This window comes from Thunnus albacares, chromosome 11 (assembly GCF_914725855.1).
Source record: "Thunnus albacares chromosome 11, fThuAlb1.1, whole genome shotgun sequence".
Taxonomy (NCBI): Eukaryota; Metazoa; Chordata; class Actinopteri; order Scombriformes; family Scombridae; genus Thunnus; species Thunnus albacares.
This window is the reverse complement of record NC_058116.1, coordinates 26,968,507-26,985,189: the sequence shown is the minus strand read 5'-3', so window position 1 is coordinate 26,985,189 and position 16,683 is coordinate 26,968,507. Positions and strand designations below refer to the sequence as shown.

General features: G+C 39.6%; 1 protein-coding gene across 10 annotated transcripts in view; it reads left to right on the top strand.

Moving 5' to 3' along the window:
- tns1b (tensin 1b) overlaps positions 1-16,683 on the top strand; it is a 174,396-nt gene that overhangs the window by 3,694 nt on the left and 154,019 nt on the right. The window contains exon 1 of one of the 10 annotated variants that reach the window (XM_044365252.1): positions 15,976-16,139. The exons of the other annotated variants lie outside the window; for them this stretch is intronic. Within the exon in view, the coding sequence (XP_044221187.1) occupies positions 16,125-16,139 (15 nt within the window). The 5' untranslated portion in view covers positions 15,976-16,124. Of the gene's footprint in view, positions 1-15,975; positions 16,140-16,683 lie in introns of those variants that run through there. 10 annotated transcript variants of the gene reach the window in all.

Below are 16,683 nucleotides of genomic sequence, written 5' to 3'. Positions count from 1 at the left end.
CAAATTAGCACAAATTTACATAAAGCTCAGCTGTCTTTGTGCCTCGATATAAACTACAATGTAAAATGTTAAAAATAAATGCTTTTTAAAATGAGACAAAAAGGGTCTTTTAGTGATTTTCACATTTATATAAAAGCTGAATAATTCTTTACACTAGAAGTACAACTATCATTTATGTAACATGTGATGGGAACCATACAGTAGCATTTTAAAGCTATATTGACAGGTATCTGTTCGCCAGTCGTCACTGGGTTTCAAGTATCTTGACATAAGTAATACCGCTGACTATCCCTCCTTAAAGAAATTAATCCTCATTTCATTTTGATGCCTGTCAAGTCCGGGTCTCTATCTCTCCCCTGTTTCTGAATTCCCACCGAAGTGTCAGACGGCAGGCGGGGGCTTTCCTGGGATTTGAAGATTTTTGATAAAGGTATGCGGTGAACTGAGAGTTACCTGCCGCCCCATATTGCATTCCAGTGGATGCTTTAGCTGTGGGGGAAACAGTGTGTCCTCTGTGCTGCGTCTCTGGGGAGGCCTATCATTTCACTCCTACCTGCCGGCTCTGACCTACACATGGGCCCCAGAACAAGACCCTCTCTGTGTGTTCCTGTGTGGAAAGGTGCCCAGTGTGTGCTTGACCCGGGAGAAGCTTGTGATGCCTCAGCAAAGTTAACCCCTGTCATGTTACCTTTTAATGCCCGTGCACACAGGAATTTAACCTCTTGCGGACATTTCTGCATTTTATTTCAGAGAAGGAAGTTTTTTTTTCAATTGACCTATACTGCACATGACAGTCTGGGTAGAATATATTAGATCTTGTTTGTCTTTAAGATGATATTTAGAGGATTAGAGGATAGCAAGACTGTTTGTGAGTTAAGTGAATGTAACCTGAATTCATATTGTGTGCAACTGTCTATCTGGAAGTCTCCCACGTTCTGCTCCCAGCAGGTTAAACTAACTCTCACCACCAAATATTTTAACGTTTTAGTTAAACACAGTCTCTCAGCTACTCTGCATCCTTCCCAACTACCCTGTAACTCAATAATAAGATCCAGTTACTGAATGAGAAACTTGCACACAGCAATCATGACATTTAAAAATAACACGGAGAGAACGAGAAGAAACGAGTCGATCAGAGCAGCCTCTTTATCTTCTCGTCGACTTCAGATGTGTGTCTAAATTTGCATGTGTGAATATATTTCAACGACTCTACTAACAGAAGCAGTTAGGACCAGTACATTTACAGTGATAAAGACATAATTATGCAATGGAAAAAGCTCTTTGTGTACTTTAGTCGTAAAAATAGCGCTAAAATTTAATGCAAGCGACACAATCTGAGGAGCTAATAGTCTGAGAAAATAAACTGTACTCGTGGGCTCTTGCTTATGATGAAAAGTCTGCATTTGAGGAGGGATGACTGAACTTATGCAGATGAATTCAGAGAAAATTGATCTCTTTTTCATTTAAAGTCAGAAAAAGATACTTCAAATTACTTTTAGTCTCAGTTAAGAACCCATCAGACAGTCGTATTTGGTTGTAATTGGTAATATATGCAGCTACAGATTTAAAATTCCCTCCATGAATGTAGATGTGTTTGTTAAATTGTACGACTCGAGCCAGCTGCTAGCATGGAACCGTCTAATGATCTGAGCCTCTTTTTTTTTTTTTTATCCATTTTGGGAGGCTTTACTTTTAACGCCTCATGGTCAAAGGATGTGTGAATCCGATGAGCGGATATTTCTTTTCCAAATAGCCTTTCAAGACATTACCGATTCAGTGATGCGTGACGTTGGCCACAAAGCCTCTGGAACAAGAAGATAATGGGATACAAAAGGCGTTCATTGAGCTTCTTAAAGTGTCTTTAATTCACTTGGCAATGCACAGTGGATAGAATGACAGTCAGAATGATAGATTAAGGCACAGGGCAACTGTATTTTCCCCAAGAGTCACGGTTGTGTGCCCCTTTTCTTGGAATGTAAAGCAGAGGCCTTACTTCCACTTCTGCCTTCAGACCTTGTGGTATCAGTGCAACATAATACGCACAGTTTAGCCCTATACCATCCAGCTTCTATGGCTTTGTGTGCCGTGAATGTGGTCTTTATGCTGCAGTTTTGTTGATATTTCTCTACGTGTGGGGGGGGGGGGGGGGATTTTCTTGTTTTCTCCCTAATACTTGGCAAAGCGATGTGGCATTCGCTCTTGGCAACGTCGAAATCCCACAAAGTCTCACTCTGGGGGCCTTTGTAGCCATTCACAACACTTCCGAGTGATGGACAGGGAGCTCGGCTCTCCCAGGTCGCATCCCTTTCGCCTCAAAATGTGTCTTTTGTTGATATTTGTGGCTTGTCTCTTTTCCCGGGGTCTTTTTCACCAAGGTCGGATGCCGCAGGGCTCCAAGGGTAATTACTGTGACAGTGGAGCAGAAGTTAGGCTGGGCTACCCAGGTCGCCCAATCATGTTTTCATCATCGGGAGAATGTTTTTCTTTGGGGACGTAATAAATCCCCCCTTTGACATGCTGCATTTACTCTGAATACACACAGGAAGAAAGACCCCAGATTTTTTTTTTTTCTCTCTCTCTCTATTTTGCACCAATGCTTGTAACAAGCTGAGGCAGATCATTGTTGCCAGTTCGCCCTGACTGGTTTTTAAAAGGATAGGTTTGCACACTTAGACATTCCACTGTGGAGGAATTTCATAGGTATTTGCACTGGAATGTAGTTTCTCAGTGGACTGTGAGGGAAACGTAATAGGCATTATTTAACCATAAAGTGTGTAATGCACATTATAGACTACTCACTGTCACAGGCAAAGTTGTGTAGGAAATAAAGAGTTCACTGGATTGTATACCACTTATCTTTTGCCAGTGACCAAGGCAATGCAGAGTAAATAAGATATTACATAGGCTTAGATTGACAGACTTCCTTTATCAGTGTTTTCAGGAAAACTTAACTCTTATCTTTATATGTGTCTCCAGTAACCAAAAGAAAACACAGGTGGAAACAACAGTTGATTGTTCTGCAGAGAAAGTTTGTCATGCCTTTATTATTACTACAGCAGGAGTAGAAACTTAATAGCCCTCCATAAAAAAAAAAAAAAACCCAGCACATGTTCCACGTTCCCGTCCTGATCCCTGTTAATGAGAGCGGGTGTGTCCCACCCTTTTCGCCAGGCAAAGGAATCTTTAATCAAATCACACTCTCGGACCTGATGTTACATGTGTTGCACGCGCCTGAAATCCAACACAAGCGTCATTGGCGTGCCATGCATTTATATCATATATACACATACTGGGAGTTTATTTATGGTATCCCCAAGGCTGTGTTCACACCAAAGCTGAAAATATACCCATACTATTTTTTCCTCACATAAAGGGTTGGGCAATAAAATGATATATAACATGAGATGATAAGAATTTGTCCACAGTTGGAGATTTGCTATATTAATATACACTGGTGGTAATTCCAGTAACGTCTCTGGTTGCATTAGGGCAATTCTGTAAATCATTGAGTAGTGCTGAGAGCCAAAATCATGACATGACTTCCTGTTTAGCTTCTGTAACTCAATGCAATCTCTCATTCATCAGTCTTTCTGGAAAAATGAAGTGTGTTCCTGGCGTTTAGTTTCCATATTCTAAGACCACTACAGCAGTTGAAACTTTCATGATTTTAACTAAACAATTATTTCTTCGTGAGCACAGAAAAAACTACAGTAACCATGAGAAAACTACAAGCGCAGCAGTGCAGGGACTTACGTCATCATATCTTGGTTTCATCCATATCCATAAAATTTGTCAATGCTTTCTTCTAAAGTCCTTTTTTTTCTTTTTAAACTTTCTAATTGTAATATCTGTTTTCTACAAACTTCTACACCGTTTGCTCCTCTCTGTCCAGCAGACATGTCTGATCCAACTCCGACCCCGAGCCCTGGCCGGTGATGTTTAGCCTGTGAACATCTGGGGGCTTATGGGAAATGGTGTTCATTGAAGGCCACTAAAAAACATAAATATTGATTACATTACATTACATTATACACATGTCAATGAGATTTTGAACCCAAAAACAGACATTACTATTTGTTATTGTATCCATGAACACTTTCTTTACTGACTTCCCCAAAATTTTACCATATATTACTGATATTGTGGTATAAAATTACATGAACTGTGATAGCAGATTTGATCTATGTCGTCCATAATTGTGATTCTGATGAGCAAACTATATTATCTGCTGACATACACCAATATAGCAGTAACAAGCTAATATTTGCTGGTTTATGTCCATCTTGCGTGTAATGTTTTTAACTCTATGACACGTGAAATTTGATGTATCTCTTTTTAAACATGCATGGGACATAGGCAACTGTATGTAACATCTTCGTTATAAACAGTAATTTCAGATAAGCCACAATTAGGGTTAAATAACAACAGCCTTTATTGTTAATACAGTTTCTTTGTATGGACTTTCCCAGACAACAAGAATAACATATTGGATTACTTAAATTGAAGGGTTTTACCCTTTAAATCCTATTTCTTTTTACATTACAGTAGTCACATAAGTTTTGAGAACATAATATGCTGCTTCTTTGCCTTCTGCGTGCCTATCTGCCTTGGCAAGTCTTCATGGCATAACTCTGAAAATAGCCTTAATACCTCCACAACATTGTATTGTGTTGTGCAAACTTAGACTGGAGGCGAATGTTTCTCTGTGTATGTAAGTGATACACCACTTTACAGAATTTGATAACTAGATTGACTCGTAGTTGCATAACAAGTTACTGTAGTTACCGAAATCATATCTTGCTGTTGTTTGTCTGAACCAAAGTGGCAGCTGTGACACAACTTCACCTCTGTTTTATGGCAGTAAACAATATTGAAGGACAGAGTTTGTTGATGAATGTCAAGCATACCTCATCACATTGAGGTGTACAGTTATAGATGAATGATTAAAACACATCCTCATACACATTGTTGGGTCTTGAGTCAAGAGTTCAGTCCTGCCCTGAGATAACTTTTGTTATGATTTGGTGCTACATAAATAAAACTGAATTGAATTCATAATTAAACGACAGTATAGGTCTAAAATTCAGCCGGCAAAAAAGGACCTATAGTCATATTTACGCCATCTAGCTGCTGTAGTTAGAAAGACCAGAGGACCTCCAGAAAGATCCATAGGACTGTAATATGCTGCTTTCCAAAACTGTTACAAATCACTAATGATAATGACGCTTTATGGTGTGACGACACTGTGGTTAAGGTCTGATTAGGTTTAGGCACAGAAGCCATTTGGTTAGGGTTAGGAAAAGATCATGGTTTGGGTTAAAATGATCACTTGAAAAATGGTTTATACTTCCTTAAAGGTACGCAACCTTCATTGTCATGGCAACAGTAACCACCACAACGTTATGGTTTTTAAAAAAATGTCCCGAGCGGTCTCCTGCAGCAAAATTCACTTTTTGCCATCTAACAATCTAGCAATTAACCCAACCCACCTCCTTCTATCAAGTCAACTTATGTTGACGTCGTCTGAACTGCGTCACTTCCTCAGGTCATAATAACTACGGCTGCTAGATAGTGTAAACGTAACAATAGGTCTTTTTTGCCGGCCTGAATTTTAGACCTATACTGTTGTTTTTGGGCTTATTATTAGCATTTTAATCTCTGGAGTAAAACATTACATCAGGGTTCATGGGAAAAAAAATCAGGCTCAAAATGTTTCACTGCCAGTGACATGGCGTGACTTTTCCACTAGATGGGGCTACAGCTTTAGGTAGTTCTGTGTATTTTGGGCATTTTATTTTGAGCATGCACCGTACAATGTAGCAGGGAGCTAGCGGGTGGCTAGCGGCTAGGCTAGCACTTCCTAAAAGTTTTAAAAAGTATCTTTTGGTAGCCACTTAGCAGCTACTTTCACTTTAAAATTATCACCACGGTACCATAACAATCTGTGAATCTTTTGCCGCCTTCAGGGAGTAAATGTTATCTAATAGGAAATTGCCCAATCTGGCAACAGTTCTTGGGCGTAAAATTTTCCTCCCCAGATCCAGTTATTTTCAGCATACCGTGTCGACCAATCAGAAGCCACAAAGAAAAGCGGAACATATTACACACATACCGCCATCGGGTGGAGTAAAGTACGCCCTTCGGCACATGTAGTCATCGCTCGTTTCTGTAATTATGTATGATTTATTTGAAAGTAACAAGTGAAAAATACACAAACACACACACACACACAACACAACAATAACAAAAATGATTTTTCATTGAAATATGTATTTCACAACTGGAACGGCAGGAGGGGCGGTGCCGCGGCGCCCTTAATGGACCACTGGTTCACTGCTACACTTAATCTGTCCTGGAAGGTTGGGCTGCACTTGTGAGAGATAACAGTAATGGTTGAGTTAGATAAAGTGCCTTTAAACAGTATTAGATGAAAACGAGCAAGCTGCTTTAATGGCTGCATTATCAGTTAGCAGCTCCACTGGAACACTGTTACTTATCACCTCACTGGATAACATTCCAGTCTGGGAACCTTAACTTTCCTGGCACATTCTTGGGATCTCTGGTCATTTTGTGCAATTGTCTTATATTACCGCTAAGCTCTACTTTATGCCAAGCCTTTAACACCTGCCATGAGCATTTTTAAATTTAGAGTCTGAGATTAGGATGCCATGTTAGGGTCTTTCATGGAACAAAAGAGGTGAGTTGGCCCAACTGAGGCCCAAAGCTCTAATTCACACCACCCACAAAGACCTTAAGCTTTGATGGATTATATTTGTGTATTATTTTGATTGACTGGCATATTTTTCATGTCATGCATTAATGCTGCCTAAGCAATCGTCCATATACAGTATTCTACATCTGTTTAAAGATGCAAGTAGTAAAAAAAAAATGTTCAAAACAGATTTCTGCTCCATTCATATTTTTAGATCAGAGATGAAGCATGGTGTGACAAATGAGTGAGTGGTGTTGCAATGTATTACATTTTCAACTGTAAAAAAATAATATATATAACATTGTTTCACATGATGATTGATTTCACTGTAAAATGACATCAATGATGTGCTGATCCTTATTCCAAAGATGAATGAAAAATATTTTTGGGGGTTTTTGAAGCACTCTCAGGTGCCAGACACTAGAGGATTACATGGGTCCAAATCCGAAAGGGACCCAACCACAGTCAGACCTGGTTGGAGTTAGTGCCGTCACTGTAAAAAAAAAAAAAAAAAAGTTCAATCAAATCTGTCAGACAGACAGATTCTAAATTATGTCGTAGAGTTTACGTTGTTTTTTAGTTTGCGGTGCGTTCACTGCCTCACTCGAATGACAAGCTAACGTTTTTGTATGGAAGTTGCATTTTACAAACAGCCTTACCTTTATCCACAATTTCCATATGGTGTTGAATTCAAAACGCTAACATGCGTTACTTCTCAGATGGTTCGTTGTCATAATTATCCCTTTAGCACAGTTGGCTAATTTTCTCCGTTTTGTGTTGGAGCAAATCACACAAGACAACAATCTTACTTTGGTTTATTTATGGGGAAACAGGGCAGGTCGTGGATCAGACCAATTTAAATATGAACAGATGAATTCAGATTGAATGCTTATTCCCCTCCCTCCCGCGTTCAAATCTGCAACGATACAACGGACTACTATAGTTTGGATCAGGCCTGCCACAGGTACCCCTCTACCAGACACATGACAATACAATAAAAAAGCGGCAACAAGACTGAAATGTTTCAAAGTGAACTTCCTTTTCTGTGAGGGAACATTTGGTTGATAATGTCTCAAAAACAGTAAATGATGATACACATCTAGCTAAAACACAAGCCATACTCTGAGCGACATGCAAGTCTGTAACTGCAGAAATCAAGACACATCAAGATGAAGGGAACTTGTTTGCATCGTATTATCTCAGTGACTGGCCAAACATTTGTACTTCCACAACTCTTTTATCTTGCAGGGAACAACCACGTGACGCTGTTTGCTCGGTGTCTGGGTGGGTCTCATCCATTTTGAAAAGGGAAGGACGAGCAGACATGAAAGAAAAAGGAAGACAACCAATAAACAGTGAATACATTCCTTCCTTCAAACTGCTGCTCGTAGCCAAAACAACAGCATAGTGCTGCATTTGATCCATTTTTATCAATGTTCCGGGTACTTTAAAACAGAGGTCATGACTACTCAGTGTGATTTTAATGATGCTGTGGTTTTTATCCAGCAGATGGGGACATTGCCATTAATTTCTCTGACCCTAAACTGTGATTGATCAACATTAACTGTAGTCCAGCAGTCCTTAGTTTGAGTAGAGAGGAGAAAATATATCTCTGCACTACAATAGTTTTTTTGCTGGTAACACATGTGAAGGCTAATTTCTCCTTAACAACCCCTTTTCTTTGGACTGGAGTTATTTAAGTCATGAAAAGGGACGAACACAAGGAGGTTAGACAGCAAGTATTAAGATGTATCTGCGCAAATGAGACCTTTGTTTTTCCCATAATATAAAATGACATGAATGACTCCTCCAATGATGATCTTTTATTTGCGTATCTATTATGTGCAGAGGTTGTGACAAATGTGTCACGTGCCTCTTAAAAAGAAAACGTTAGCAAGTTATAAAATTTAGTAAAGGAGAAGCCCTTTTTTTTCTTCTAAAGCACTGAATGATTCCAATGTCAACACTATTAAAAGCTCCCATGCGGAGGTGACGGCTGTGTAATGTCCCATCTCTCTCTCTCCTGCAACAAGGTCTGTTTCTGAGAAGTTAATTCAATTAAAGCAGACAAAAGACCACTGGCACCAATAAAGTTTGGGTGAAATGTGAAGCCATGCGATGGACACACACACAGTCTTGTGGCAAGTCGAGCGTGATTTACATTTGCATAATGCCCCGGCCACTGGGCAGGCTCACTATCGCCATGGGTAACAGCTGGTGTTGTGAAGAAATGCAGCTCTGTGTTTAGTGGGTGTGTCATGTCTGAAGCTGACAGGCGGGGAGTCCACACACCACACACACGCACACACACACACACACATTACTATACTTGTGAAGACTCTGTTCCTAACACTTTAACTTTAACCCCTCTCCTCTACATAACTAATCTAAACTTCAGCCCTAGCATAAATCTAATTTTAGTCTTAACCATAAGCTCCAAAAAATAAATACAGCAGTTAAAAGGACTTTAAGTAATCCTTAAGATGTCAGGACTGGTTGATTTGATGATACCTGTGGTTATCATGGTACCAGCAAGTGTGGTTTAATACTAATGCAAACACTCTTTGAGCCGCTACTTTGTGAGAATCACAACAGAGGAGCAACTGGCGGATCTGTTGACAGTGCAGCCAAACAAACTCACGTTGTCCTTAATAAAGAGATCAGTCAAAAATAATCGTAATCGCAATCTGATTTCACGCTGCACACTGCAAAAGTAAGTTTTCCAAACAACAGCAGGACACTTTAAAATGAGTTGTTTACCTACAATAGCTTTCTGTGCAGCCTGTCGCCTGCAACTATTCATCTAACAGCTCCTTCTTGTTCCCTTACTCTCTTGCAAAAGTTGAAAATGATGAAAAAATACTGAAAATGACAGTTGTCTTGTTTCATAGACACATTTTTGATGAATGATTGCAATTAGCACTAAGTGCTGTGACATTTACATTGTATTTCCTGTTGCAGCCTCACAGCAGTAAGACGTTTTCTGTTTCCATTAGTTGTATCTTAATACAGCTTTAATATGTTGTAAAGAGAGTCAACAGTAAACAGTGAGGCTGATATAAATGAGATAAAATGCTGCATTATCTCCTGGGAACCCCTCACACTTACATTGGCAGTCTGAATCATGCACGGCATTGATGGACTCTGCCGCTGCCAATAAAAACTACTAGATGGAGAGATAATTACTGAATGTATTAACATTGAATGGCACGATTGCAAACACAGCGATACGTGAGAGATTTTTAAAAAGAATATCTTTACCCACAGTATATGGCAAGTGTGTTGGGAGGGAAAAACATTACAATTATGTAAAATATGACATTTTATATAATGTGTCTCAATGAAGAAATCTAAAAAGCCTTTTTTTCTTCACCTTCTCATTTCATTAAACCAGATTGTACAATAGCAGTAAAGAGAGAGTTGAACCTTAAGGTTGAAGTGGCTTATAAATCTGAACAGAAAAAGCCCCCATATCGAATTATTTGTCCAAATGGGAGTAGACCCTGATGCAGGAGGGATTTCATATGTCATCTGGTGTGATAGCTCAGGATTCTTTAGGAGGATCATTAAAAACATACCAGAACATACTATATGGCTTGTTTTGTTTAACTGGCTGCCATTGAAATCTGGATGTATAATGTAAAGATGTGTGGAGCTCTCTATACAGAAAGTTGATTAACATATCTTGCAGCCACACATTTCATATAATTGCATATCATATTATAACTCCCCCAAAATCCGTTTGCACTAATTTACCTATCTCAGTCTGTCTTTGACATCATTGCAAGACTCTATCCACATAAGCCATGAATCTTCAGGGATTACAATTTTTCATCATTAATAACCTGTCAGCATCATCCCCGCGTATTACATCAGTTTCTTGCACATGTGAGACATATAGACGTAATGCATCCCCAAGGAACAGTCTAATCCGCTAGAACAGCTCTGTGTTTCTTGGAAATCCTCTAATAGATGATAGAACTCACCCTGTGTGAGGCTTAATATGTGTTGAGTGTGTTGAAGGGATTTTGTGAGTACATGTGTGACTTGACTGCTGTGTGAAGAAAAGTCCCCGAGGGCTCATCTGAGGCGGCGGTGTCACGTTTACAGCCTGGCCAGTGGCTTTAACCTCTAAACAACTGGCTCACTGACATCTGCATAGATTGTTGGATTTTCACCACTAAGAGGAAACGTTTGATCTTTCTTTAAACATCCCCCAGACATGTATGGAGACATATACAAATACTAATAAGAAACGATTAAAATGACATCTACTCCTTAAATCTTGAATCTATGAATATGGAAATATGTTTCAATTCAGATGTTTAACTGCTGGACACAAGATGCCTCCTACTTCACTGAAAAGGTCATTCACAGTGTACAGGAGGGGAACCCCAAATTTCCTGGAATTGTAAAAAAAACCAAAAACCCCTTCAAAGTACTTGAGAGTACTTGAGATGCGATCCCAAAGCTTCTTCCATTCCTGGAAACATTTCCTGTTGTCATCTTGTGTTATTGTGTTCAGAGCCTCCTGCAGTTCTTCCTGGATTTCTTCCAGAGTGGCGTATATCTTTCTCCCTTTCAGTCCCATTTGTGTAGACTTTGGTTACCTAGCAGTAAATCCCATAACTATAACTACACCCTACTTCTCTGTTATTGATGGCTTCTGGAAATTTCAGGGAATTTTTGGCCTCCTATTATATGGACTGGAGGTTTCAAGTTTCCACATCACATTTGTGTGAGTTGCATACCGGACTATGATTGGCTCAAAATGGGTTGTGATGTCACAAATCATGCTTGTAGGGTTCACACCTTAAACTCAGATTTAAGGTGAGTGCAGAGAAACTTTTTTGTTTTCAGTAGCTGACTGTGAAAACAGCCTTCTAGTGTCAAACTCTGCACACACGCTCAGACTGTCTTGAGTGATTGTGATATTCGGTGAGGTGTGGTGAAGAGAAGCCAGCAGGGGGCAGCCAGTGTTGTGATTTGTCGGTGCAGTAAGCTTGCAAGAGTTTTTCTGTGCTTTAATGCCGTGTTCATGTGGTTTAATCAGAAATGACAAGTGTGAGCTCATGCAACATGCGCTTCCAATTTAAACCCATGCCTTTGCCTTTTGCTCAGCACACATGGCAGGGAGGACCACTTACACAATACACAGACGTTTCAGACACTCCTCTCGGCAGCAGCATTCACGGAGGCCTCACTCATGGCTTAGCACTTTGAGGAGCGATAACAATCGGCCAGAAAGTAAAACCCCCCATGTTAAAACCTAAACACACAACGCACACTTTGATCCAGCTGAGGTGGGGGGGTGGGGGGGTGGGGGGTTAGGAAGGGCTTTAGGAAGAATGAACCCTATATGGTTTTGGCTAGGGGCTTCACAATGTTTACAATACAGACACAGTTAGGACCCTCTCTCTACATACACATACACAGACAAATTCTCAGCTTGCTTTTATCATTCAGCAATGGGATTCTTTTATTTGTTCCTACTTGTTTCTTGTGTTATGATCTGACTCAAGTGACTCAAACAACTGATACTAACCATGTTGCCACAGCACTACAAAAAAAACAAACAGATGCAACCCAAAGGGAAACACTACTACAGCCTAACAGGGAAAACACTGTATACAGCGTATCAGGACAGGAACACTTATCTTCTGAATGGCACACGACAATTTGACACCAGGTGAGAAACCAATGCTTCCTGAGAGAAAAAAAACACACACTGTATCTCAAAAAAACAGAAACCAGAGCTACACCAGAGCTGCTCTGGCAAACAGATCACACAGCCAAAACCAGTATGCAGCTGGACCAAATCACCTAATCAGCGTGCACAATCAACACTGCTGCTACTTGAGGCGGAAACAAACTTTTTTAACAAAATAACCTTAATGGACGAGCCCCCGTTTGTTATGATCTGGTTCAACTGGCCACAACAAAAGGGATACACATTAGTGTTAACAAAAGGAATTCATTTTAAGCAACTTAAAGAAAATTGAAGTGTTAACTAAATATTTACAGTATGGAGTGTGGATATCAGTGGTATCAGTAGTGTACGTGATGCATGAGTGGAGAATGTGTGTGCATGAGTGTTTTAAGGTGCATGAAAGCAAACGCAAAGGACCAAAGCAACATAACCAAAACAAACAGGTGCCTGTAGGGTGAGGTGGGAAAAGAGCTGCAGCAGCAATGCAGCCGAGTGTCAGAGGGACTTAAATAACCTGGAAACACAGCGGGCCCTCAGGTGTTCCAGGTTACACTTAAGATCACCTGCAGAACAAAGAGAGATGCAGGTTAATAATAGGTGTGTGCCTGAATACAAATACATTATTCAGCAAAGCACAAATAGTGGGTTTTATACGAATATTTGTTTCATACTAAATATTTAAAAAACTATTTGTTGGAAGTGTTCCCCAGAGATAAAGCTGAGCTACTGACACAAGCAAAGTGCTCCCAAGAGACTCTCCAAAACTGTTGTTCCCCTTCTCCTTTCTTCAAAGTTAGGTTATAAAAAATAAGTGCAAAGCAATAATCGCCTTTGAAGTTCCTCCCTACACATCACATTGTGTGCTGTCTCTGTGTTATGGGTGTATAAATAGTCAGAGGTCTGTCTGTAATGAGGCGATGAGTAAAGTTTTGGCTCAGTAATCAGCGCAGTCGTCTATGATCTGGGAGACTCCAGTTCAAGACCCGATGTGTGGATCTCCTTCGTAAGGTAGTTTATTCATGAACACTTATTGTAACACTTTAATTTTCTAAAAATTAAAAGTGTCATAAAAACAAAAACAGGATTTTTAAGCCTCTTTCCACTTTTATTCAAATACAAACACAGATACAAATACAAATACTGGGCTCTCTGCACATCCCTAGTTAATACCAGATCAAACCACAAGATGACACCAGCAGTCATCACCCTTGTTTACTGTCATTACACAAGTTATTAAGTTTGTGTAAAGCATTTTGTATCTTATCATTATTACAAATGTAAATACATACTGTACATATGCTTACATCTGTAGAAAAATCTGAGTAATTGGTTGAATTACACAACTTGGAATATATTCGTATGCAATCTGTATGAATGCAAATGGTTTCACTGTGACAAGACATGACACACAGATTTTTAATGACTAGTTAACGATGAACGTAGGTGGTGGGATTGAATTACGCCTCTTGGATCAGTGTAGCTTCTGTGTGTGACAAGGAGGCTGCCACTGTGTTTCATCACCAGCAAAGTAAATATCACTTCTTTCTTCTAAAACCTTGTAAAGGTCATGTCAAGAAGAGAAGAGTAAACTAGAGGAATGTTAATGCTCCATGTCACTCCTGTTGCGCTGCATGCCCCTTCCTCACTCTCTGATGAGGGGCAATGAATCTGTCAGGTCTGAGGTGGCTTCCATCAAGGGTCTGTTAAAAAAAAAAAAAAAACAATAGAGAAGCCTGTTCAGTTGGGAGTTACTCGGTTAGGGGACCCTTTATAGGAGGGACGACCTCTTCACCTCAGCTGCCGGTGCCTCTGATGTGACTGATAGTGAATTGATTCATTTGTGCACCTCTTGTTGTAGAGAGAAAGCAAAAAGTAAACACTGTGTAGTCAAGCCGGAACTAGTCCATCTGATTTCCACAAATCAATACACTTACATCATCATTGACTGATATGACTATATGTTATATGAAAGCAGTCGATTATAATGATGAACACTACACAGAGAATTACCACCCGACCTTGCAGTACCCTTCAGCTCTTTTTAGCCTTTTTTTTTTAGCTCATAGCGACTAAAAAAGTTAAATTACAATAAGACACAGATATTTTTCTCAGGAGTCGTGGGAGACTAAACACTATGACATTCCACTATTTCTAAGACGGTTTTGAGTAGAGGACGATGTACATACTATATGTGGTAAATGTTTGACTGCTGTCAATGGACACTGTTCTCCTACAATGCATCCACAGAATTACAAAAGAATTATTCAGAGAGCAACAACACTTCATATAAAATAAAGAAGGAGAGAAAAAAAAAGATTTATATTCTTCAGGTGACCAGAAACACAACTCAACATTTTGTGTCTGCAGGATGTGCAGGGAATTCTTAACCCATAAGAACCCCATGACGACACAGGTGTCACCAACCCTTTCAATGTCCTGGAAAATTCCTTATACAGCTTTATCCTTGATTTTAACTCATGAAGTCCCTAAAGTGACATCTATTGAACATCCTGGTGCAGTCATGTGACAATGTGTGAATCTGTGTAGCCATGACATCACTTCCAAAATGGCAGTGTGCCTGGTCAGCAAATGTGACAGAACTAGCTAATTTTAAAAAGCTTGTTTTTTGTTACTAAAGGTTTAATAAGACGTCCTGGATTACATTTAACCTGCACATTTCTTGAACAAATTGATATAAAACAAGTTAGGGAAATGTGTTCCTTGTGGTCCATTTGGTCTGTTTTATATTCCCCATAATTTACCTTTAAGGAGAAATGGGTTCTTATGGGTTAACTAACATGTTGGACATAACAAAGTCATATATAAGGTATGTCATGTTGTGTATCCATCAGCTTGTTGTAGAGTTCTTCTGGTCCCAAAATGATCAATGAATGCAACCTTAATTGATTAGTTATTTGGTTTATGAAATGCCAGAAAATGGTAAAAAAAAAAAAAAAGGTAACAAACGTCCTCAAACGTCTTGTTTTGTCCCGATTAACAGTCCATAATCAGTTTAATGTCGTAGAAGACCAAAGAAAACAGAAAATATTCACATTGAAGGAGCTGGAATGAGAGAGTTTTCACATTTTTTCTTGAAAAATTACTCCAAATTTTTAATTGATTATCAAAATAGTTGATGATTAATGTTCTGTCATTTGACTAATCAATTAATTGCTGCAGGTCTAGTTTGGAAACACAGTGTGCAAGAACCTTTTCAGTGCTTATAGATTTACACTTTCTGTAAATTGCTTGATTCTATGCCTGGACACATCTGGAGACACATCACGTCTTTGTTCTGATAACAGCCAGAATTTAATTTTCATAGAGAGAGAGTTCAGTGTGTTCTCGGCCTACACGCTGACCTTGGTAAAAAAGTACAAGAGACACACAAAAAAAATCTCAGAGAGGGAACAACAGCTCCTGGTATTCTCACTTTCCATGTTATGATCTCCTGACACAGGCGTTCCATAGTGTGTGTGTGTGTGTGTGTGTGTGTTTCCTCTCCTCCTGCTAACAATGCAGTTCAGGAAGTATGTCAGGATAAGGGCCAGACTGCAAGGCTCTCTTTGGTCAGTGCATTCAACTTTGAGGGGACAATAACATAGTCTTGTTAAATCCAGAAAAGCTAGCGCAGTGTTCGAGAAAGCTCTGGATCTGTGAAAGGGAATAACTGCCCCAGGTGTCTTCAAAGACAACTCTGCGATGTCCCTCTCGCTGGTGAGTGCTGTTGCAACACGTCATTTTTGACTGTGGGTGGTCAGAGTTTTGCTTCTATCTCAAGGTCAGTCGTAGGAGGCCGAGTCAAAAGACTACGCAGGTGGTTTTGCCTGTCGTAGGTTATTAAAGTACACGTTTTCTATACTTATCATCACCTCTAAGATTTTGTACCTCATTGTCAGCGGTCATTTCAGTGAGCTAATGAAACCAATGTGCAGAGGTTTAAAACTTCATCCATCAGAATTAATACTTTGTCACTATTTTTTTTTCACATTATCATTGTTTGTTGTTTCAGCATTGAAGGAAATTTCATCTCAGGCTTAAGATCCAACTGCTGAAAAGTGTTTAGAGCCACAGTTGCCAGATTGATCAGTTTATAAAAATCCCTCTCCTGAATGGAAATTTTTATGATGAATGGGCGGGTTTGGAGCACTGTTTGGGTTATTTGGTGTCAGTCACATCTGTTTAGTGCTGAAACTATGAGAAGCTGATCAACAGCACATTAATCAGCAACGATTTCGACAACTAGCTTGTGATTTTTCAA